This window comes from Sinocyclocheilus grahami, unplaced genomic scaffold (genome assembly GCF_001515645.1).
Source record: "Sinocyclocheilus grahami isolate Dianchi unplaced genomic scaffold, SAMN03320097.WGS_v1.1 scaffold306.1, whole genome shotgun sequence".
NCBI classification, from domain to species: Eukaryota; Metazoa; Chordata; class Actinopteri; order Cypriniformes; family Cyprinidae; genus Sinocyclocheilus; species Sinocyclocheilus grahami.
This window is the reverse complement of record NW_015505485.1, coordinates 1241824-1266316: the sequence shown is the minus strand read 5'-3', so window position 1 is coordinate 1266316 and position 24493 is coordinate 1241824. Positions and strand designations below refer to the sequence as shown.

The window sequence follows — 24493 nt, the reverse complement described above, 5'->3', positions numbered from 1 at the left end:
TTGGAAAAGATTCTCTGGTCTGTTGAAATAAATGATAAACTCTTCAGCCTGAATGGAAAACACTGACTAAAATGGCTCAACACCTGGCTAATACCGTATCTACGGTGAAACATGGTGATAGCAGTGTCATGCTGTGTGGATGTTTCACTTAGAAAATAAGACTCAAGATCACCCAGTGCATTTTTGCCTAAATTTATACAGAAAAAGCAGCAAGCAAGTGTAGCCTTTCATTCTTAAAAGGATGTACCATTGAAATGGCATGCTTCTAATTAAGAGCTGAAATTAGTTTCTTAATCATATTCAAATATGAAAAAGGTTAAACACCGAAGTACACCATCCATTCATCAGGTTTAGCAAAGCTTGAACAGACCCGTGTTTTGAGCATATTAAATGTTTGGTAGTATATTAGCTAGGTCATACAGTCCTAAAAGAAAGGAAGGACAGATCCATATTTCGTTTTAGGGGTTAAAAAGTATGCAACAACCATGCAATGTGATAAATTAGGATGGTTAGTAAAGCTTATATTACTATTATCTCAATTGTGTGCATGGCCACAATGCCAATTTACAAACCCCAAATACTACAAAACTCTGCACTAAAACAGCAAGCACAAACAATTTATCTCTAGCTATGATTAATGTAAGCTGCTGTAAAGCTGTTTATTTGGTGCCAGAATCATGCCAATTTGTCACTGTAAATCTACTAGTGAAAGTGAGGCGGTTGGAGGACACTGAGTTGGTAACAGCTGGTTGAGGAGGTGATGCAGTGAAGGGTAAAGCATCTGCAGGAGCTCCCTACTATATAAGCTACGGTTGCCATGGCAACGCTGGGGGAAATTAGGTGTTAAAGGAGTATCTTGTTATGCACAAAAGCACAATGCACCAGTAATTTGGTTTTGTTTGAAAGTTAGAGAGTAGATACCCAGTCATCTGAGTGTGAAAACATTGTATGCTTGAGTGTTTTTATAGTATATTATGACATGTCATTATATTACACTATAAAAACACTGTAGCTTATGTATTTGTGTGTATTATTTTATATAATACACACAAATGGGGGGGGGGGGGGGGGGGGTTATGTACCATGAATTCATTACATTAGAAATGCTGTCCCACCAGTTAGATTTAATATGTAAAATACCAAAGCATAAGTTTTAGCAGCCTGCTTTAATAACACCTTCCCAGCATCTGAAAAGATCCCACTCCTAAATGTGGGACTGCAGCCTCAGCGCCCTGGGTGGAATTTAGAGACAGAATGATGATTTCAAAGGAAGCTTATTCAGCTGTAACAATCCAATGAGGAATTCAGTCTCAGGTGGTGCTGGAAGTTTGCAGTCGGTCTCTGAGCAGAGGGATTTTCTAACCTCTATTTATTTCCTTTAAGCTTCCCTGCGTCTAACACAAAAATTATTTGCAGTTTCAAGATGTGTTTATTTTGTATATACTGTATACATCAAATAGATTAAACAATTTTAAGAACGGGTTTAATGACATTGTAACTGCTGTATGATATTGTATTTTTTTATTTACTTACCTACTAAAATTATTTAGAGGGATTATATTTTGACAGCGTCTTCTACGTAGATGCTGAAGGACAATAAAAAAAAAACACTTTGGATAAATAATGCATAGAATATATAACAAACATTCAAGAGGATCTTTTGTAATATTAAGTTGAATGTGTAAACATATTATTATTAATAATATATTACAAAAACGCACACTTCCTGCTTAGTTTTGAAGGATGTACTGCTCTCCAGGTGGCCTGAAAATAGTCGACTGATGTGGGTGAAAATTATGACTATCTGCAGAACAGCAGCTCTATCATTAACCTGTTTAAGTCATTGTGGTTGGAGTTATTTGAAGCATCACCATTTAGTTGCAGAAAGTATCACGCTGTTATTATACCATGCTCCCAACTTTTGGAGGTTGTTCGTGATATGATATCAGACGTGAGGATTTTCTAGGCACTGCAGGGAAGTTCATCAGATTTCAGCTGGTGGATGGGTCTATCACGAAACTCTTCTGGGCTAGTGCACCGAAGTCTTCGCAGAGGAGAGTGATTAGTCCTTGTCTGGGCTATGTAATGTACCAGCGAGTTCATACTGCAGTCACATTTCCATGGGTTGTCATGCAGAAACACCTCCTTCAAACCTGAATCAATCAGAGATGTCATTAACATGTTACACTTAACATCCTCTTTTTGGCTAGCAATTATGATAATTAGGTTATCTAGATTTTTCCATTTATTTTTTAGCTTTGATATACTTAATTCGTTGCATTTTTAAGATGTTGTTAAAATGATAAAAATGTTCAGTTACACTGCACTCCATCTAGCTCAAAATTATTCAACATTTTTGTTGGCCTTTTTTTTTGGCCTGTTTGGCCAAAAATCAAACTTGTTTGAGGACAATGGGCTAAAAGTAAATGTTGCTTTATATCCAACTATATTATTAAAATTAACATAAAAAAATCAACTATATTTCTTTACATTTCAAATAAAACATTTTTTAAAACAAAAACAGAAATGAAAAAAGAATATATTCTTGCATGTGTTGTTCTTATTTCCCTATTTGTTTTTTTGTGATATGACATGGTGGGCCAAATCAAGGGGCATTACTGGCCAATTTTGGCCCATAGTTTGAGCATTTCTGGTCTAGCTGAATGCAGAAGCATGTCTTATGTAAATACCCCCTAAGAAACAAGTCCAAACTGGGACGGGGGACCTCAAACCAGCCTAATAACATTGACTTTCCTTAGAACCGATAGCTAACTAGTCATTCAGGCAACCAACATACTAGTTGATTTTAAAAGTACTACTTCTTACCTTGCATGTTGGCTAGCATGTTTCCATCAATGGCATGAAGTCGATTTCCACTTAAGCCCACGTGAGAAAGTTTAGGTGTGTGGCGGAACCCGTCAGCTGGCAGACTCTCAATTTCGTTCTTTCTACAATAGAGTTCCTGCAGGTTGGAAAGACCTTCTAGTGTGGCCACGGTAAGTGTGGAGAGAAAATTGTTGTCTAGCACCAGCATCTCAAGACCAATCAGGGGCGCAAAGGTCCCAGCTTGGATATTCTTCAGCTTGTTGTTGTCCAAATTGAGAAAAAGCAGTTCTTCAAGTCCGACAAAGGCTTTGAGTGAGATGCTTTGGATGTGGTTCAAGGCTAGATCCAGGACTTTGAGGGCAATCAGAGGCTTGAATGCATTTGGTGGGAGAGCAGTGAGGGCATTCAGAGGCAGATCCAGCTCTGAGAGGTTCCTCATGCCAATGAATATGTTAGGTTTCAGGCTAGCTATCAGATTCTGGCCCAGCATGAGAAAGCGTAGGTTTAGGAGATCTTTAAAGCCCTTCTCTGGGAGTTTGGACATTCGGTTTCCTTGCAGATTCAGAAGCATCAGCCTCTGGGCACCAGCAAATGCTTGAGGGTGTATTGATTTGATTGAGTTTCGCTCTAAGTTTACACTCTCGATTTTTGGGACAGAGCTCAGGATGTTGGCTGGGAGGTCCTGCAGTAAATTTTCACCTTGAAAATAAGAAACAAAAAGAAGCGAAAGAGGAGGGTTTAATTAGTGGTGTTGAAGTAAACATCACTATGCTTATACTTAGGGTAAGGAATTTAAACAAACAATAGAGCGCAACAGTTGAGTTCCGGAAGTAAAAATCCCATTCCTTTTCTCCATAGGGGAATTGGTTTTTAATTAATAACCTATGGGAGAAACCTAAGGGAAAATGCTTTTAGAAGCTGAAAAAGTGGACGGCACCACTGCACTCTATACAGACAATACCTCAAATTCTGCAGCTGATAGTCTACGGATCACATAGATTTTGAATGAGGAACCAGAGCCATATCTAGAGACCAGGAATTCAAAGAGACTTAAAGGTATGTTGAGGCAGTTTTGAGTTTTGAGGCAAGAGCCTAGCAGCCACCCCAAAATACCCTAGCAACTCCTTAGCAACCACAAAGTGCACCCTATTAATGCTCTAATAACCATTTCAAATACCTTTGCAATGGCCTTGCAAAAATCCATAACAACCTAGCATCATTGTGGTGACTATCATCTACATTTTCTTCAGAAGATGTACAAATCTACTTATTCACTTAAGAGAGTAACACTCTTTAATTCGTCCATTCTTTAGTGTAATATACCTCACAAATTACTACACAAGTTTTAACCCAAGTGAGAGATTTGTGTCTGAGCACTGGGACAGGAATAATAACTAATGGACTAAAAGTGAAGAAGAATTATCACGGTAACCACATTAACAGTCAAATTACCATAATTATTGTAATTTATTGTATGTATTGTTTACCTGCTTTTAGCTGGTTTCCTGACCTTATGACCTGAAAAGTTAAAAACCCATATAAACTAGTCAAATAGTCCAGCTAACCACAGTAGGCTGGTGTAGGTTTAAGTTTTTTTCCCCCCCAGAAGGGTTTCATTTTTTTAATGTACACCACTGTTCAAAGTTTGAGTGAGAGAAATATTTTCAATGTTTTTGAAAAACGTATTTATGCCAAGACCGCATTTAATTGATCAAAAACACTGTAAAAACAATAATATTGTCTAATATTAAGCAGTGGATTATGGCTACATGAAGATCCATGATTTATGAAGCGTTTAATTTATTATATATATTTTCTCTATATTTTGTCATGAGGGTTAGTACTAACTAAGAACATGTCTTCCCAAAAAAACTTAGCAGTCTCTCCTCACCAATTTTAAGGATCCATGTGTCCAGAGGGAGTTTAGGTGGGATGCTGTCAAGTCCCTTCTTTTGACAATTGACTTCAGTCTATTCCGTACTGGATTTCTGACTACATTTACAAGCACTGGGGCAGTTTTCCACAGCCTCCGCAACCCACAGCCACACCACGGCTAACCCTGCAACCAGCTTCATATCCCTGAAAACACACAAAGCCAGTGATTTAATTATGTCATAATCCTACAGAAAAGAGCATTAGGAGTATTACTACAAAGATAAATCCACATATTGCTTCAAAACGGACATAATATTTGTATTAGATGCAAATTACTTATGCAGACTTACCTTGTGACCAGATGCTTAATAGGACTTGAATGTCTAAATGCTGTAGGTCTGTGCCTACTGTGTAGTAGGTCTTTCAGATGAAGTCTGAAATGAGCCGAAATATTTAGCAAAAAAGTGTAAGCTCTGTAAAACCCCCAGAACAGCAGGTTGGTGAGAAAAATGACATGCACAGATCATGACAGGTTCCCTGCCAAATGAACTCCTGCGTCCCTAGAGAGAAATATGCGGGCATGTGTTTTTGCGTGGGTTTGTGAATTCACAGGGCACCTTATGCACGGCTTTGATTGTTTAACTTGGCACAGGTATGGTCTGGTTCACGGCAGATTGATGTCACTGTTATATCAGCGAGCACACAAGATAATAGGGCGGGTTGGTGAGCCCTCTGAGAGCCTGCTGAGCTGATAAGGACAAGGACCTCATACATCTTCCCCCTTGGGCTTTTCTTGGCATTGTCCGCCAGGATTAACAGTAAGAGCGAGTCACAGTTTCTCAGTTTCTCACGAGCATCATCAGTGTCACTCTCGTTTTACACTTTGAAAGAAGAGGGCTGGCTGCAGGAAATGCGCAGACCTCTAGAGATGTTATTATGGCTGCGTCTTTAAGTTTGACGTGTCTGCTCACCGAGATGATTTTATTGTGCGATAAAGATGAAAGCTCTTTCAAGGCCCGCCAACAGCAACACAATATGCAAGCCAGCTGGAGCAGCATAATTATAATTTCTCCAGCTCCAAGCTGAGAAAAACCGACGCACCACCTCTCGCCACCCAAAAAGAGGAGCAGTCAGAGCTGATAAAAAAAAAACGTCTGTGTGATTCTGATTAATAGGAATGTGTTAATGCCGCATTTGTTCTTTAACCATTATTCATTTCTGTATCAAGTAAACAAACAAAAACAGCTAGATAAATCAAAGTTTGAAGTGCATTTCATGCTCGCTGTCATTGGGTTTGTGAAACAGCTATACATGCACACTACTTTCAACATCAGTGAACTCCCTCCCACCCCCAATCAGATGGATGTGTCGTTGCAAAATTAAACTGCATCTCGAATGCATTTCTCAACGCACAACAGCTCCGCTCTCATGCTCTGCCAGTGACGCCAAAGAGTACCAAAGCTGGACAAATTCCTATAATTTCCAGTGCTGCAATAAACTGCAAATGGACTCAATCAACCGCAGCATGCTGCAGAAAAGAACACAAAGACTGAAGACAAAACCACATGTTACTAGAGGTCACATACTGTCTCAGATTTATGTCCACATCCAATGCTTGGGCTCTATTAAAAATGCCCTTCTTGCTCTGTATGGGAGGAAACAATGGGTAACCTTTTATATCAGTCCCTGGCGAGTTATGATAAATGCACTTGAAACACAATTGAGCAAATTCTCGACTCAATTTCACATGAAACGACAACATTTCACTTCAGTCAAATGGGTATTTATACAGTCACGGAAACGGTGTGTTTAAAATGAGCTAAACTCTTAAGAAATTGTCACAGGAAAGAAGAAAAGTCTAGTTGAAAAGTGAGAAGCACTTCACACAGATCCAGGCTAACAGATGCGGTCTCTAATAAAGCACAATTTAGCATGACACTAAAACCAATTAGCTTTCTAATGTGCACATTCATGGGTACTTCATTTGTTGCGCACTGGCCAAGGAATGAAATGGTTTCATGCATCAGTCACTTTGTCTTTTGCCTTAATGAGAGAAGTGATACTTTGACACTAGATCCTTCACCCCAGGTGCCCAAAATAAAACATCCTTATGCCAGCTGACCTCACAGAGCAAACCTTACATCAGTTGTACAACACATTGCTGACATCTAGTGCTAGACTGTAGCTAATGCATAAGAATGATCACTGATGATTCTGATCTATCACGGATCCGCAAGACTCCAGTATGGGGGGGACAGGCCCTAGTAAAGGAATACAAATGAGACTAATCAATGTTAACTCACCCTTCAAACCTCCATCTTTCTTCCGTGGGTCCACAAAAGGAGGATTAAAAGACAGTTTAAAAAAAAAAGAGATTACTGTACTTTGCAACCGACTGGCAACAATAATGGAGCATGTGACCGAACTAAACTTCGATATTTCCCGCCCAAACTTCCTGTTTAAATATGAGATATGTCAGAAATTAAAGCGCATAATCCGACCATTTTCAACTTCGGCCGCAGAAGTGCGGCACGCAAACGGTGATAGTGTTGGAGCGCTTCATACAATTTCAGAAAAATAAAAAAATATTTTCGTATTTATCACGTGACGTACGTCGGTCGCAGATCACAGCGGTGTTTTCATGCGCTGCTTTTCAGCGGCTGCGCTCCTCACGTGCTGCAAACGGTATAGCCCGATTCACGAACAAATGACTCGTGTGAATCGGTTCATTAAAATGAATCGCTTAAAAATCACCAAATTATGAATGATCCACTGAATGAACTAAACGATTCTAACTACAGAGTAACTACTGAATCAACAAATGACTCACTTAAGGAACTGATCCAGAGGGCTGCTAAACAAGAGTCTGTTGAGCCACAAAGAAAGCAAAAAAAAATAATAATTTTACATAAATAAATAACTTGCTACATGATTAAATACAAAAACGTACCTACATAAAATAAAACAATAAAAAAATCCTATATGAATAAAACACAAAAAAAAAACTAAAATCCTAAAAAGTTATGTTGTATTTACTGTGGTATTTTCGTATTTATCACGTGACGTACGTCGGTCGCAGATCACAGCGGCGTTTTCATGCGCTGCTTTTCAGCGGCTGCGCTCCTCACGTGCTGCAAACGGTATAGCCCGATTCACGAACAAATGACTCGTGTGAATCGGTTCATTAAAATGAATCGCTTAAAAATCACCAAATTATGAATGATCCACTGAATGAACTAAACGATTCTAACTACAGAGTAACTACTGAATCAACAAATGACTCACTTAAGGAACTGATCCAGAGGGCTGCTAAACAAGAGTCTGTTGTGCCAAGAAAGCAAAAAAAATAATAATTTTACATAAATAAATAACTTGCTACATAATTAAATACAAAAACGTACCTACATAAAATAAAACAATTAAAAAATCCTATATGAATAAAACAAAACAAAAAAAACTAAAATCCTAAAAAGTTATGTTGTATTTACTGTGGGATATTGTCAAATATCATTTCAAATGCTGTCATTCTTACAGAATTATATGTATGTATTAGTAATTTTTTTACTTATGTAATATTGCATCCTGCCAAAATATGAATTTTGAAGCCTTTACAAATAGTCTACATTTAGGGAAGAGAAATGGAACATTTAATACAGTTTATGACAACAAGCTTCTTTTCTTGTTTTGATAACACATTGATCAGTTACAAATCACCTGAGCAGAGAGAGTAGAATTATTGACAGGAAAAAAAGGATAATGTAATGGAATAAAACAGAGGATGGTAAACATTAGACTTAGGCTGACGATACAAGGTGATGATACACAGCCGGGCAACTTTTTTTGAGCAATGATGCTTGGGCACTTTCACATTAAGAGTGGATAACAAATGTCTATCTGGAATAGATAGGTCATGGGCCCTGTGTCTCATCTGGTTGCCCGTTGGCGCCAACATTGCCCAAAAAGTTGCCCCGTGTATCATCAGCTTAACAGCTACAATAGGAATTTAGGCTCAACAGTCAAAATGAATGCAACTTTAAATATCTACCAAAAAAAAAAATATATATATATATATATATATATACTTATATATAAAAAGAATGTAATCTGTACATTTGATTTTGTGGCAAGACATGGCAGAGTGGTTTAATTAATAATGGGTATTTAAAAATGGCATTTTTACAGAAATTGCTCGTCAAGAGAACAAAATTTAACAAAAGTGAACACTCTAAAATTTAACCAGATAAATAATAACATTGTACAATGCTTCTTTTCACTGCGATAAAGTAAAAGCTCATCTTAGCTATAAATACTTATTTCAAACTCTCATTAGGACAAATGTTATGCCCACAAGTGATATATCTGCATAAAAGATAAGTTAAGAAAAGCCTTACATTACACATTCACAGTTGAGCACTGACGTTTTAAATTAAAACCTTAATGAAAATGTAAAGTGATGCTATCTTGTACAAGATTGAAGTTCATAGCTCAACGTTTCTGTTCACAGCACACAATTATGATTTTGCAAGATACTGGGATACTTCACATAGTGCCTGAAAACTAGTTTCCAAAAACTGACTAAAAACAAAACTAATTTTTACATTGTTTTCAACTGGAAAAATCTGAGGTAGCAAAGCCAAATTATGTGAACTTTGGATAAAAAAGTTGTTTAACAGTGCATAAAATGCAAACCAAACCTAAAATTTTCTATTAAATATGTACAGAAATTAAGAAAATATAGTTTTGTTGTTTTTTTGTTTAGTTTTTTTCACAAATTGCTGGTCCTGAGAAAGAACATTACATCTTTTCTTACTATACATATAAAAAAAATATCCCATCATACACAATATACAAACGCATTCCACAAACTAGTCATTACAAAAAGCCAATGGTAAACAGCCAAGCAGATACTTAAAATGTGTATATGTGTACATAAGATGAGATTGAAAGTTACGGATCATGCAAAAAATCGTGAGTAAAAAAAACCCCACATCTGTACAACAATATACATCTTTAAGAGATCGAACTTTAAAAAAGGGGCAGTGTCCACTATCCGTAAACGTTTTGTGACAAGGCAGAACATTTGGTTCAATTGTGATGCTCAATTACAAAAAAAGTCAAAGATTTAAAAAAGCTGCCAAGCCGCTAACAACTCATTCCCATGTCTGATGTTCAGCCAGGTCATCCTGAGGAAAGTTTTATTTGCCCCGAGAGTCTGTAACAGACTGAGTCTGTGAGTCCTCAGTATATCCCTGGGAAAATGCGGTACGGGACAGCTTTGCAGTACTCTTCCCACGCAGAGCCATACTTTTTCCTGCACTGATGCTCGTCCCGTGCATTACGGTGCACCAGCAGAGTGAACAAGTAGATCAGGTAGAAGTATGGGATCAAATGGTTGAATCCTACAGAAAAATCAAGAATAAAATGCAAGATCGAGTCAAGACAGACTGAAACGACAGCTTCACTTCATCAGAAAGGTGAAATGAAGTCAAACACTTACCGCACGGCAGAGACCAAGCCAAACCCATGATGATGTCACCCAGGTAATTAGGATGACGGACCCACCCCCAGAGACCAGACACAATAAGACTCTTTCCAGTTGCAGTAGGAATGGTTTTCAGGTCTGATAAGATTTAAAAGACAATTTAAACCAAACAGTTTTAACATTTGATGTTTGTTCGTTTGGTTAATGTGTTTCAAAACACTTACGAGACACTGCCGGGTCAGAAGGGTTTTTTCTGAAGGCGAACTTTTGAGAGTTGGCTTTCCGGAAAATATAGTATCCAATTCCTGTTACAGAAGTTAAAAACTGAGCATATTGATATTGTGTTCTTTAAAAGCTACATTAACATCTTTCTAGTGTAGCTTAAGATAAATTGATAAAAAAAATAAAAACATGGCAGAAACTCACCATTCATTGTGATGAGAGTAATGATCCAGAATACAGAGAGTTCATTGGGATGGCTGACTAGATAGTACGCTTGACAGGTGAATGTGAAGGGAACAAAAGTCAGATCTCCAAACGTCAACATAAACCCGAAGCCATCATACACTATGTCCATCATGGTCAGAAGTTTCTCCTGAAATACAGAGTGATTCGATTACAATCAGTTTATGGCTTCCACACTGCATTAAGAAATAACTGTGTTTGATTTGTAAAACAGTTGTTGTACCTCATGCCAAAAGCCATCAACAACCCACAGGAGCTGGAAGATGTTGACCAGGAGCATTGCTGGAGAGGGATTCTCTAGATCCTGGTGCTTCATTTCAGCTTGCAACATTGCAAAGTTAATCAATACCTATGGAAACAAGCAATGATTATGTTTCTTCAATCGGTAAAAACTAACAGTTTAATACAGCACACTAAGGAATCACATGAAAACTGAGTGTTACTGACTTCATCCTGCAAATTTGACCATAAATGTTTGACCACAAGAGGGAGCGATTACAACATCAGTCTAACCAAAATAAACCATCACAGGGAAAATTAAAACCAGTAACAAAACTCACCCAACCCATCAGGCCTGGACGCATTTCACAGAAGAACTTGATATCGAAATTCTTGATGCGGGGATTTAACTCTCTGCCCATGAAGAAGTCATAGATAATGTAGCCTAGAGGAATAAAAAGAACAAGTATAATCTTTTAAATCTATTAACTCTAGCTAACATAAATGGAAATTCTCCTTTGCAATCTCTATAAAATGATCTTGTTAGAAGGCTTATTTAGTAATTATAAACAACTGTGATTGCTCTATCCCAACTAGAACTGCGAAAACTAAGTACTAGGAACTATATGACAACTCTGTCTGGATAATCATTTAATGGGAATCAATAATGGGGATTAGTCACTTTAAAAGCCACTGAAGTAAAAATACCCAGAGCTAAATTGGGAAAATACAGTCAATGCAGCCTGATTTTACACTAAGCATCATACCAGAGTTGCCTCCAGGAGCGAGCTCATCTTCAGACGCCCAGCGAGAGCGGACGAAAAGGTAGACGCTGAGAAGAGTTACGATGAGCAGGGCCGAGGTGTAGAACTGCAGGAAGTGAGCATGGATGTAGCTGAGATCCACCTCCTGATACACAGCCACACCTACTGCCACAGCCGTGAGGAGAAGTGCATAGAAACCTGACGCAGAACACAATCAGAGATCATTAAACAGTTCGCTCACAACTATCGGAGCAGTAAAGTTTTAAAAACCAAACGTAAAAATGCCTCATTTTAAGCTTTTTAAACGGGAGTCATTTAAATTATGACATTAGAAATGACAACATAAAAAGCATCAACATTTTGAAGACTAACCATTAATCCTGTATTTCAAAGTTTTGCCATTCTTGAGAGGCATTCCTTCAACGAGCTGTAGGGTGGAGAGATGGAGAGAGATGAATGATTTACATGTGACCACTAATCAGTGTTGTTATTAACTAAAACCACTAATTTTGTTAAATCAAATAAAGCGGAAATAAACCAAAAATAAAGTGTTAGCTGAAAAACTTGAATTACAAACAATACAAAGATTGCATTGGCAATTAATTGAAATCAAATACTAAGTAAATACTAAGAACTAATTATTATATTATACTTACTATATACTCATTAAGTGCTAAAATTACTAAAACTGAAATAAAAACAATAAAGGTAAATAGCTAAATATAAACTAAAAATGGCAAAAGCACATAAAATTACTAAACCTAAAATGAAAAAAAGAACAAAAACTAATTCAAAATATTAATAAATACTATAATAGTATATAATTTACTAACATAACACCAATGGGTAAAATGATGGAGAGAGATGAATGATTTACATGTGACCACTAATCAGTGTTGTTATTAACTAAAACTACTAATTTTGTTAAATCAAATAAAGCGGAAATAAACCAAAAATAAAGTGTTAGCTGAAAAACTTGAATTACAAACAATACAAAGATTGCATTGGCAATTAACTGAAATCAAATACTAAGTAAATACTAAGAACTAATTATTATATTATACTTACTATATACTCATTAAGTGCTAAAATTACTAAAACTGAAATAAAAACAATAAAGGTAAATAGCTAAATATAAACTAAAATGGCAAAAGCACATAAAATTACTAAACCTAAAATGAAAAAAAGAACAAAAACTAATTCAAAATATTAATAAATACTATAATAGTATATAATTTACTAACATAACACCAATGGGTAAAATGGTATAGTTCTGTAATGAAATGTTATCTGTAATGATAAAAACAAGTTTAACATATTAAATTTTGTATTTTGCAGCATAGAATTTTCACAATATTTCAATCATTATGACTAAAATCTTACATCAAGATATACAGTAATCCCCAAATATTTTACATATTACATAACCATCTAGTAACATCACTTGTTCTGTGATCTAGTGACCTTAATACTTTTTTAAATAAAAGGGACACAATCCAAAGTAATATTCATAAACAAATTATAAGTCTGGCAAAGCGATCTTGCAGGATACAAATGCACACTTCTTAAGATCTCACAGCTGGATTCAACGGAGTCTGCAAGGTCTGTGAAATTAAATGTTTATTAGACATGCAAAGATTTGTTTAAATGATATAAATGTGTATTTACTGAATGCTGATGGTAAACGAGAACGTATTATGTTTGCCTTTCTAGTACTAATAATATAAAAGCAATCGTTATAATACCTTTTGTATACTTTTTAATTCCTTTAACAGTTCTATCTGATTATTAGACAGAATCAGTCTATTCTATCTGTATTAGACAGAACTGTTAAATGGCGACAGCAAACCATGAAGAGCGAGAATGTGTGCGCTGTGTGCTCAGGTGCTGCCGTTCTCAGCGCCGTCAAAATAAAAGGTCCCGCTTCGAACCCACCAGCCAAACAGAAAAACTTATCGGCCGATGTCGATATTTGAAAAATGCCAAATATCGGCCGAGGCGATGTATCGATCGATCACTAATAGTTACAGTGTGCCTAGCCTGGATGAGAGTGGATGTGATGCATCAAACTAAATCTTTCTGCTTAGGGTCACATATTATGCTGTAGATATAATATACAATAAAGCATTGCCCAGCCCTATAAAAAAGTCCACAAACATACTCAATATTATATAATCGCTAGGCAATCAGGTCCTATATATTTCTGAAAAACCCTTGAAATAATCTATTTAAACTCATGGAAACACACTATAATTTTCAGATCCTATCTTAATTACCTTTAAGAGGCTGAGAAAAAAAACCAGATGTTTTCCAGCAAGGCTCTCTATCTGCATGCCACCAATAGTGATTAATCTAATCTAGCCTGCTTTACTACAGCTAACGGGCAAAGCAGAAATGAGAGCCACAGTGTTATGTGGTCATGTGCCTAATCCTGGGTCACGGGAAGTCATGTGATTGGTGGACAGTACCTTTCCGACAGGGAGCAGGGAGAGAACGGCCTGGAAGAGAAGCCAGAGCAGGACAATGCCAAAGACCTGCCAGTCCCAGAGAGACTGAAGGGAAGGGAGCTCAAGAGGGAAGCTCTGGAGACTGGCATCCTTCTGCCCACAGAGAATGAGCGATGCCAACACAGCCACAGGCAACAGAAACATCAGGAAGAACACACCTGAAAGACAAGAGGAAATAGAAGCATTTAATTCTAATAATGATTTATTTTAAATATCATGGAAAAAGCTATTCAGATTTAAATGCACAGAAATAATCGGACAATTTCTGAAAATAATTTTCCTGCTTGTTTTGCTGCAGACTTACACTTCTAAATTTTTTTTTAGCGTTTTATTTGTAGCAAAATTATTCACGTTAATATGTTTTGTGCTGTGAAGATTTACACAGTTCAAAATCACATTAGATTGCCGAGACTCACCAACTCTTCCTCTGAACTCCAGATCAGTTGTCTTGATGGCAGTGGGTGGTTTAGTTTGTGATAATACCTCCGTCTCTGTCTTTTGCTCCAACTCAACTGTCTTGACATCGCCCTGGTCCTTCCTGCGCCGTAGATTGTAGCGCCCACCTGCCTGATTCTCCGATTCAGTCTCTGTCTTCTCCTGTTAGAACATTACAATAAGAGCGCATTCTAAATATGAATACTTTATTCATTAAATTGGTCAAAAGTGACAGTAAAGACATTTATGTTACAAAATATTTCTATTTAAAAAAAAAAAATCACAACTGTTTTCAACATTCAAAACCATAAGAAATGTTTCTTGAACACCAAATATTAGAATGATTTCTGAAGGATCATGTGACATTGAAGACTGGAGTAATGGCTCCTGAAAATTCAGCTTTGTTATCACAGGAATAAATCGCACTTAAAAGAAAAACATAAGTTATTTTAAATTTGACATAATATTTTACTTTTATTTTTTTTATTTTTTTATTTTTTAATCAAATGAATGCCGTCTTGGTGAGCATAAAAGACTTCTTTCAAAAACATGTAAAAATAATCGTATAAACCCCAAATTCTTGAACTGTAATTTTTATGTTCACGACCCCATTACAGCCACTGCTTCCCAGGTTATGAATACAATAAAAAAGTGTTTTTATATGTGTTGTGTCATGCTTGAGCACAACGTTTCAGTGGAAATCAATCTTGCCATGAGTCTAAGTCAAGAAAATAAACATTAGGATTACATAGTCATGCTATGTAAAGCCCATGTAAATCTGGTCATGCTTTGTAAAGCCCATTCAATTGTCCCATGAGGAGAAACATGCTGAAAGGTGTGAGGGTATGATTAAACAGCGCCCACAGTCAGCTATAGTTTTGTGTGCACAACTAAATGGGCTCCTGTCACACATGAGAGGCACAACATGCATGCATCATGGCATTCCAGCCTTTCCTAGAGCAGTTTCTAACATATCTGACAGGAAACATTAAGGAGGTTCTATTGTTATTAGTAATTAAGGCATTAATGAAATGTGAATCCATGATGTATTCATACCTCAGTGATTGTGGAAGCTGTATTAGCTGTATTATTTTCCTCTTTCTTCTCATGTTTGCTGTTGCTATTGTTCTCGTGTGTCATCGGCTGAAACAGATGACAGTCAAGGACATGAACCCATGAGGAAAACAAATGAGATAACAGCATTAAAATGGTTGAGTTAACTGCTTTAAATGAGATTAAACTCCAAAACTTGTAATCAGCAAATAAGAATTCCATAGATGGAATAAAATGTATTTAAAAAATTTAAATTGTAGTAATATTTCATAATTTTACTGTTTTTACTGTATTTCTAATCCAATAAATGTAGCATTGGTGAGCATAAGAGACTTCTTTCAAAAACACTTACAAATTTACAAAGGCTTAATGTTTTTTTTTATACTATATATTAAACTTTTTAATGTACTTAACATCCTGAACATGATAAATATCAGATGAAAGGGAAGCATGAAAGGGAGGGGGAGAGAGAAAGAGAAAGAGAAAGACCTAAATGTAGAGAGTTTGTGTTTGTTCTGTCCTAGCAAACAAGTCTCCTTACCACTGGAGTGAGTCGGACCTCCAGCACTTCTTTGAGTTTTTCCTTGCGCACATCTGTGGTGCGAGAGGAAGATCGGCGGGACGTCCTAGCTGGAGAACGGGAACGACTGCGACGCGGGCGTCCCGGTGAGCGAGAGCGGGATCTGGACCGAGAGCGTGCAACACCTTGCTTAAATATTGTCAGGCTCTGCAATAAAGAAAAAAAATATCCACAAGACGCTGCAAGTTAATCTAATGTTACATAATGTCGTTCAATTAAATATTTATATAACTGGCTTTAAAACCTAGGAATTTACAAAGTTTTAGGATTTTAAAACATTTGAAGAAATACTATGGCATAAACTAATACAAATATTCTGCACAATTTCTAGGTCACTAATCAAATAAGTAAATTTGTGTCACTGATCATGTGAACTCATTTGTACAGACAGTCAGGTGCTCATTCTTCCAGAAAAGCACAAGATGCTCTTTGAATCATTCTCAATTCATTCATACCGTGATGTCAGATTCCTTCAGCTCCAGTTCAGTACCATCTTTGTAGATGACGGTGTAGAGCAGAGTCTTTTTGTCATAACTCAGCACCTTGACCTCATAATAAAGGTTACTGCCAGGCCAGCGGCCCATTACAGTATCTCCAATCTGAAACCTTGAAGTCGGCATCCTGGTTTTCCTACAATATAATGAACACAAGATAAAGTATAACTGAATCCCAACCATTTCAACATGTTTTGTCCCCACTAAAAGTACAATGACATGATTGAGTTCTAGAGATGCACCGATCGACCGCCAGGGACTGGAATTAGCTGATTTTCTGCATGATTGGCCTGGACTGGTGAACGGAATGTTCACCAGTGTTATTGCAGAGTTATTTTCCCTAATTATTACATTTCTGTATTTGAATACTACCAACCTTATATTATTTGTAACATATTCTGTTGCATTTACCTATGCTTGTAATTTGTGTATTTGTTCTTATTTTTACTGGCTGTTCTCTTGTCTCTTTAATCATGTTTAAACTTTCTTACTTAATCTAGTAATATTTGCTGTGGTATCAAAGAAGGACTTCGCTTTAAGTAATAAATGGAAAGCAAGTTAAATTGAAATATTTTTCTTTTCTTTCTGATCCGAAAAATGATCCGATCCATGGGTCAAAAACCGTAATGTGATCCGAACCGTGAGATTCGTGATCCATTGAACCACTAGTGAGAGAACATCTGTAACTCCAGATTGGGGGAATTATAATGTTTAATAATTTCTTTTATTATGTAAATAATTGTTTTGCATCGAGAAAAAAAAGTAGATTTTTGTTTGTATATGCTGTCAATTAAGAAAAGCGCAATCGGCAAACATTAGTATCGGCAAATAAGTCAAGAAAATTGCGATCGGTGCATCTCTGTTCAGTTCCCTCACATTATAGGCATAACCAGTTTTATTGTCTTTCTTGTTTAAATATCTACTAAACAAATGCAACAGTCTGAAAATTAGGACATACTAAAAACTAAATGCATCAACAGAAACTCTGCTAATGATACTATCTAGCAGTGCAGCCTTTAAAGATGAAGTCAAGTGTGTTATATCTGTGCCAATAGCATCCCCATACTGATTTTACAACTGGTTCAAGCACTCAGACAGGTTTTACCAAGACCAAAAGTGGGTATTCCACTAAAAAAAAAAAACTGCAAACCTCATGTTGGGAACCTGAGATGCTCAAATAGAGTTTTGGTAGTGCCATTGTTTATACTTTTTGGGACAATTAACCTATGAATAGCTTACTTACAGTTGTCTCTGCATATTATGCTGGAATATAACACACATAACAACACACACTTCACCTTTCTACTTTATGCACATGAGCATTTGCATGACCCTTCAAAACAAAACCAGTAATCTATCTTAAAGATAAGATAATTAACAACTTAAAGATTCTCTGTGATATTTCAAACACGTTCAGTGGTAAACCAATGAGGAAAACAGAGTAGCTGCACATGGCCTGATGACAATGAAGTGATGATGCCAGCTGCCGTCTCAGAAGTGCTGATGGGTCTGAATAACGCACCCACACTGTATTCAGCACTATTGTTGAGCTCTCAATGGCCTTTATGAGAGGGATTCTACTATCACACTGGTATCAACAACTTCTGGCCGATGAGATCATCTATCCATCTATCTACAGACAAAAAACTTTTACTATCCATCTATCTACAGACCAAAATAAAAAAAATTAAAAATCACTACAGAAAGATCATCAGTATTTTTTTTTATAAATTCACACTTCTCTACTTGATTGCTTGTTTTTGGATCTACAGATTATTGGAACCATCTGATGCATCTTTACAGAATAGTGCCCTAAAACACAATTACACTACTATGCTTTCAAAAGTAAAAATAAAATAAAAAATTGAATTACTTATCAACTGTATTGTTGAATAATTACTCACCTTTTTACAGACATTCATTCTCAAATGAAAAATAAAATAAAATTTTAAGCTGAATAACCCAAAACCAAGCTTTTCCATAAATGTAATGCTTAAATAATATAGATAATAAATCCACCACTAATAATAATGTAATCAAAATGCAGAATATGGTTTTTTTATAATGTTGCAGTCTAACAATTAACGGGTTATAGTGTCAAAATAATAAAAAATGTTTCTGGATATCACTTATTTTATTTTATTATATTCCTATTCCATCTATAGCACACCTGTACATACAATTTATTCTTTTTTTTGTGGTTTATATTTATGCATGTGTATTTTATTCACATCTCACTTTTATTATCTGTGTGTTGTTGTTGTCTCAGTGTACTGGAAGCTTGTGACACTATAACAAATTCCTTGTATGTGCAAACATACTTGGCAATAAAGCTCTTTCTGATTCTGATTCTGATTATTAGACATTTCAACATAAAATCTGCAAGGTTTCATGTCATGAAAGACAGTAACACTTGAACACATCTTGAACTTAGGCAAGGCCAGAAACATAAGTTAAAAATTTCTGCTTACACATTTTTTAAGCAGGCACTCTCCATTACAGGAAACACCCAAATATTCATATTGAAACCATATGTTAAGTACTGATCATAAAAACACAAGCCATCTACCCTAAAACCATCTAATCCAAAGAAACACATTCCAGACATTCCTGAACCAGATCTCTCTCACACACACACACACACACACACACACACAGCACTGCAGAAATCCCTTTCTGGATATCACTTATTAGACATTTCAACATAAAATCTGCAAGGTTTCATGTCATGAAAGACAGTAACACTTGATACTGATAAAAAAATAATAATAATAATGTTTAAGAATACTTGCAAAGAAATTATTTTGTAAAGACCCAACACCACCACCAACACATCTTGAACTTAGGCAAGGCCAGAAACATAAGTTAAAAATTTCTGCTTACACATTTTTTAAGCAGACACTCTCCATTACAGGAAACACCCAAATATTCATATTGAAACCATATGTTAAGTACTGATCATAAAAACACAAGCCATCTACCCTAAAACCATCTAATCCAAAGAAACACATTCCAGACATTCCTGAACCAGATCTCTCACACACACACACACACACACACACACACACAGCACTGCAGAAATCCCATGTGCTTTCAGAGAGTTGAACTGAAACTATAAAGCAACAGATTTAAACTGAGTGATTGTGCGTGGGCGGAGTCTGGTGCTTTTGTTATGCAAATAAGGACGACACGCGCGCTTTACTATCACAACCAACATCTATTAGTGATGGGAAGTTCGGATCATTTTACCGACTCGGACCGTTGAGTCTCGTTCAGCAAAATGAACGAATCTTTTTTCGAGTCATTTCGTTCATTTTAACAAAATATAATTCAAATGTTCCGTGTTACTTCCCTAATATGTCTACTACTTACGCAAACGTTGATCACACTACAAACAATACAAAACTGCTATAAGAAACAGAAAAGATTAATTCATTGTTTACCTGAGTCTTCAGTCTATGATTAGCTCACCACCTCTTATCTGACAAGTCTTCGAAAAACCCGAAGACTCGAGATGAACTAATCAATTCTCTTTCCGGCTCAGACTGCATAGGGTAAAATTTATTTCCGAAGACTCGGAACAGGTGAACTACTTGACTAATTCCAGTACAGAACCTATAGGATGTTGCGCATGCGCGACTGAACGAATCACTCCCCGAGACGACTCGTTCTTCCCGAGTCACATTAAAGATTCGTTCAAAACGAACGACTCGTTCAAGAACGACCCAACACTAACATATATTCAAAGTAAAACTTACGACAGAAAGTCTGGTTTTACTTTTTAAATCACCAGTATTTCAGACACTGACCACATTAAGTGATTTTACATTAACAAAACAACGAAACAATGGCGCACTGAATATAAACTCTTAGAATATTTAATAAAAATATGATACATTAAATTGTTATTGTGTCTCACTGTACTTTCATGTGATGCAAAGGCACCCAGTGCAGATTCACAAGCTGCTCCTTTAACAGCAAAATAATGACAGGAATGGAGGGAAAACGTCATGTATTCAAACCATTGCCAGTCCGCATGCGAGAGAGGCTCATAAACAGCAACAATACATCAGTGTTCATAAACTACGGATACAGAAATCAACAGCTAGAATGAATGAATAGTGTATTAAATACAAATGTTCTGCCAAACCACAGAGTCAAGTAAGTTAACTATTAAACGTGACTTTTTTGCGCACGAGTGGAAAGAGTCACTTGCACTTTCGTGCACATACAAGACAATGAAACCGAAAGGTCCGATGTAGATGATCATTTTAACATTAAAAAAAAATAAAAAACGAATGCAGAGTTCGTGAGGTAAAACAGACGAGCTGTGTTAGAGAACAATAAATGCGCGCCGTGCCCAAGTTTCCTGTCGATTAATTCAAGTCAAATACCAAAAAACAACGCTAAACAGTTGTACTATTTACATAAATAAAGAGTTGAACTTGTTTCTACAAAGTATTATATTACATGCGGATAGAGCTAGTGACCGTTAATAGCAATACATTATGTTTACTTCGTAAAAGCTGAGTTGCGGGCGGACTGAGCGCTGATCTAGTTCTGTACCGTTAACTACGCAGTCACAATAAAGGCATTCTCATACAAAAACAAACATGCAAAGTGAATTGATTAAGATTTCTTACCTTCAGTCGATCTTAATATCCTAAAAATCTAAAGCGTATCCACAGAACTTCATAAAATAAAGAATATTGTTTTAAAACACTGGCCCCCGCTCTGAATTCGTTCCTCCCTCTGTGACCGCTCAACCTACCAGCGTCCTTGAGGGCGGGAAGCTCTCTGATTGGCTGGGATGTCCCGTTTTTAAATTTTTAAATTTTCTGATTGGACGGCGGTGGGGGTTTACGTGAGCGTTGATTGGAGGCGAGGCATTTGAGCTCGAGGGGATCGGGTTTTTACAAAATGGAGTTCTTTCCTGGCGAGAGAGTTGATCTGAGGAAAGAGAAGCTAGACAGCCGATGTCACACAGTGTGCTTGTAAACGCGAAAAGTTTCTTGAAAAGGGCAATTATAAAGTTGGTTAGTAATGGATCGAGCCATAGAGAGTCAACATGACTCTTGTGTGTGTTTTTTAGAAGTGTCTACTGGAGGGTAATGCTTTTAAAAGACATAACTCATCACTAAAACGAAACGTTTGTTGGATTTTTTCTGGATTCATTTTTACAGACTGATTACTGTTCAGAAATATACTCTTAACTGCCTATTTCTGACTTGAAATATTGATTTAAGGTATTTCTACATGAAACTTTTTATTTTAAAATACTTAATGTAAATGTGGCAAACTGTCCCTTAGAAAGCAAAACAGCCAAATGCATACATAGAGTTTAGAATGAAAGTTGACACCACAGGAATTGGTATTAAAAATGGGAAATTCTATTGTATAGACCAAATCTACATTTACATTTCAATCGTGTGAACTTACACATTAAACTACATTGTAGGGGCAAGTACAGTGTTAAAGTTCAAATAGATTAGATTTCTGTGGTATCATTTACATAAATTGTATAGATTATATATTATAATTAGCCTTATGTTTAATAGCAATCCTATTTCTAAAATAATTTATATAATTGCTACATTTTTACAATATAAAAGTGCATCATTTACAATCAAATAATAATTTACAAAAGTTCAACATTTGCAATCTTAACCAATCAAAGTCGTTCATCACAAACCAGCTTTTCTTTGGGTATGCTGAAGAATAGGTGCGCAGCAGATGTAGTCTTACTCAGTTTCCGTTTTTGCAAAGTTGCATTGCTGCATTTGACCTCTGCTGAACTCTAGCAATGCCTTTACATGCTTAATCCTGGAGGTGTCAAGAACGGTGCACCTTGATGCTTGAACTGCTCATACTGTAGTAGCGGCGTGCTTTCCGACCCAGTAGGATTGTTTAAGAAGAGTACTGCGTTCAGTAGCTGTTTGTGTAATGCTCATTTTTAGTTTCAGTGTTACTTCAGTCCTGCCTTCCTGTTTGCCACAGCTGAACCGTACAGCAGCAAACAGAAAAGTGGCAGCATTTGCTACTGAGAAGGAGTGATGTCATGCTGAACAAGCTGTAAATTAGCAGATTCCAAAGTCAAATACTCAGGACCGAGTAGATATTAATATAAATGCATTAATACAGTGATTAGAACCATTCAGAATGTGTTGCTTTAAAAGAAAAACACTGAGGTAATCATACGTGAATTGTCAAGTATTCAGTTTGAAGTCATTTCGACATTAAAATTCCGAAATAAATGCAAAACAGCGATGTATTGCAACTTTTATTTAATTTGCTCAAACAAAACAATGTTAGCATGTAAGAAACTTCTAAACAGTATGGTACAACATGAACGATAGAACAGAAAGATAAGGAAACTGAAAATTGCATTACAAGGACATTCAGCTGAATCTAACCAGCACGGTCTGCTCATAATCGAGTCTCAGTGTGCCGACAACAGCGCCAACATTTTGCTTGTTCAACTGATTTCCACGAGGACAAAGATCAGTTTCTCAGATCCAACCAGCATACGTGGTCTTGACCATAACACAAACCACACTGTAATGCAACAGAAAAATGACACAGAGGAGAATGTGAATGGATGTTTGATTTTAAACAAAGATTGTAAAGGCGTCCTTTACAACTCACTGAAGCAAAATGCAAAACAAATGAATAAAGTTATGGCAGGCCCTAAATTAATACTCTATATATACGCATTTAAATGTTTGACATATCAAATGCAATTTCCGAACAAGGCACAAACCATGAAGATCACAAACAGGTTTATCCAGGAATGAATCAACCCTGATCAAAACATTTTACCTGCTTAACCAAAAGACCAATCAACAATAGTTATTTATTGTCAGAACATAGGTGGATCAGGAGATTGTGACGTTCTATAGATTACCGTTTAGCTTTGGTGATAGTGCCGATCACAAAATGACGACTGTCTCGTCAGCAATAGAATCATTTGAACTTCTACGGGTTTTTAAAGTGCAATCAATGCTGTAAACACTCTATACAAACTTTCCGATTCCTTGAGAGATTATTTTGAGTGATGATTTTAAAGTGAAAAGGATTGATGAGTGAGCATAGCAGGGGGGAAATGGATAACAGAGGAAAAATCTGTTCAGAGAGAACGTCACAAGTTCATGTTCTCAGTTATTCTCCTCAAAATTCAAAAAAAAGCATACTTAAAAAGCATACTTCCCAATAAAGTTCCCTAACAAAAGTGTGTTGGAAGATAAAGCCCCTCGGAAAAAAAAGAGCCGAGTGCATTCCAGTGTGCAGGAAAAGGGATTAAACAATAAATTGATTGGGGAAAGAAATAAATTAAAAAATCCCAAAACCATTCAAAAAGCTGTTATGTGTTGCTTGGCCCTCATCAGATATTCCAGACTTTTTTTTTTAGGTGGTAAATACACCATGCAAAATGAATAAGTAGCCATACATGATCTTTCACATCTTTGAATCCCAAAATAAAGTAAAATGAGTAAAATGTCAAACCCCTGCAAATTTATTATGGCTATAAAGAGGTGTCCGTTGCGAACTGCGTATGGAGAACATCATTCATCCACAGTTTGAGGGCAGAGTGGATGATTAAATAAAAAAGAGAGAGAGAAATATGCGTAACAAATGCTACACTTATTGCTTATGAACGGAAAATAAAATTATTTTTCGTGGCAACCATTTCCCCCTTACCAATCTTAAGACGACATGCACTGAAATCGAAAGAAATACGAAAAGAGCCTACGGTGAATAAAAAGTTCATAGTATTTCTGGTTAGCACTATCTAC

The 24493-nt window shown here is 36.5% G+C and overlaps 1 protein-coding gene and 1 pseudogene across 3 annotated transcripts; both read right to left on the bottom strand.

The window, feature by feature from the left end:
- Positions 1–1080: 1080 nt before the first annotated feature.
- On the bottom strand, positions 1081–7336 carry LOC107601528 (leucine-rich repeat and transmembrane domain-containing protein 2-like; annotated as a pseudogene).
- A 999-nt stretch (positions 7337–8335) lies between these two features.
- LOC107601526 (lamin-B receptor-like) lies at positions 8336–21456 on the bottom strand. 3 transcript variants are annotated; one of them, XM_016293759.1, is made up of 14 exons: positions 21344–21456; positions 16662–16836; positions 16168–16353; positions 15630–15716; positions 14555–14735; positions 14100–14296; positions 12004–12058; positions 11635–11829; positions 11209–11312; positions 10872–10997; positions 10610–10778; positions 10408–10488; positions 10199–10321; positions 8336–10100 (listed from the first exon to the last, which is right to left on the bottom strand). In XM_016293759.1, the coding sequence occupies exons 2-14, from the start codon at positions 16824–16826 to the stop codon at positions 9940–9942; spliced, it is 1830 nt and encodes a 609-aa protein (XP_016149245.1). In that variant the 5' UTR covers positions 16827–16836; positions 21344–21456; the 3' UTR covers positions 8336–9939. The 3 variants fall into 3 exon arrangements, with proteins under 3 accessions (XP_016149245.1, XP_016149246.1, XP_016149244.1); XM_016293760.1 differs by lacking the exon at positions 21344–21456 and adding an exon at positions 20144–20161; XM_016293758.1 differs by lacking the exon at positions 21344–21456 and having other exon boundaries at positions 16662–16995.
- Positions 21457–24493: the final 3037 nt, after the last annotated feature.

Bases quoted from the DNA above. Each gene is read 5' to 3' on its own strand.
- LOC107601526 (XM_016293758.1), bottom strand. From the start codon at position 16,883: ATGGTTGGGATTCAGTTATACTTTATCTTGTGTTCATTATATTGTAGG. The intron at 16,354-16,661 runs GTATGAATGAAT...TCTTTATTGCAG, and splicing joins TGAAGGAATCTGACATCACG to AGCCTGACAATATTTAAGCA. The intron at 10,779-10,871 runs GTACAACAACTG...TCTGTATTTCAG, and splicing joins TTGATGGCTTTTGGCATGAG to GAGAAACTTCTGACCATGAT.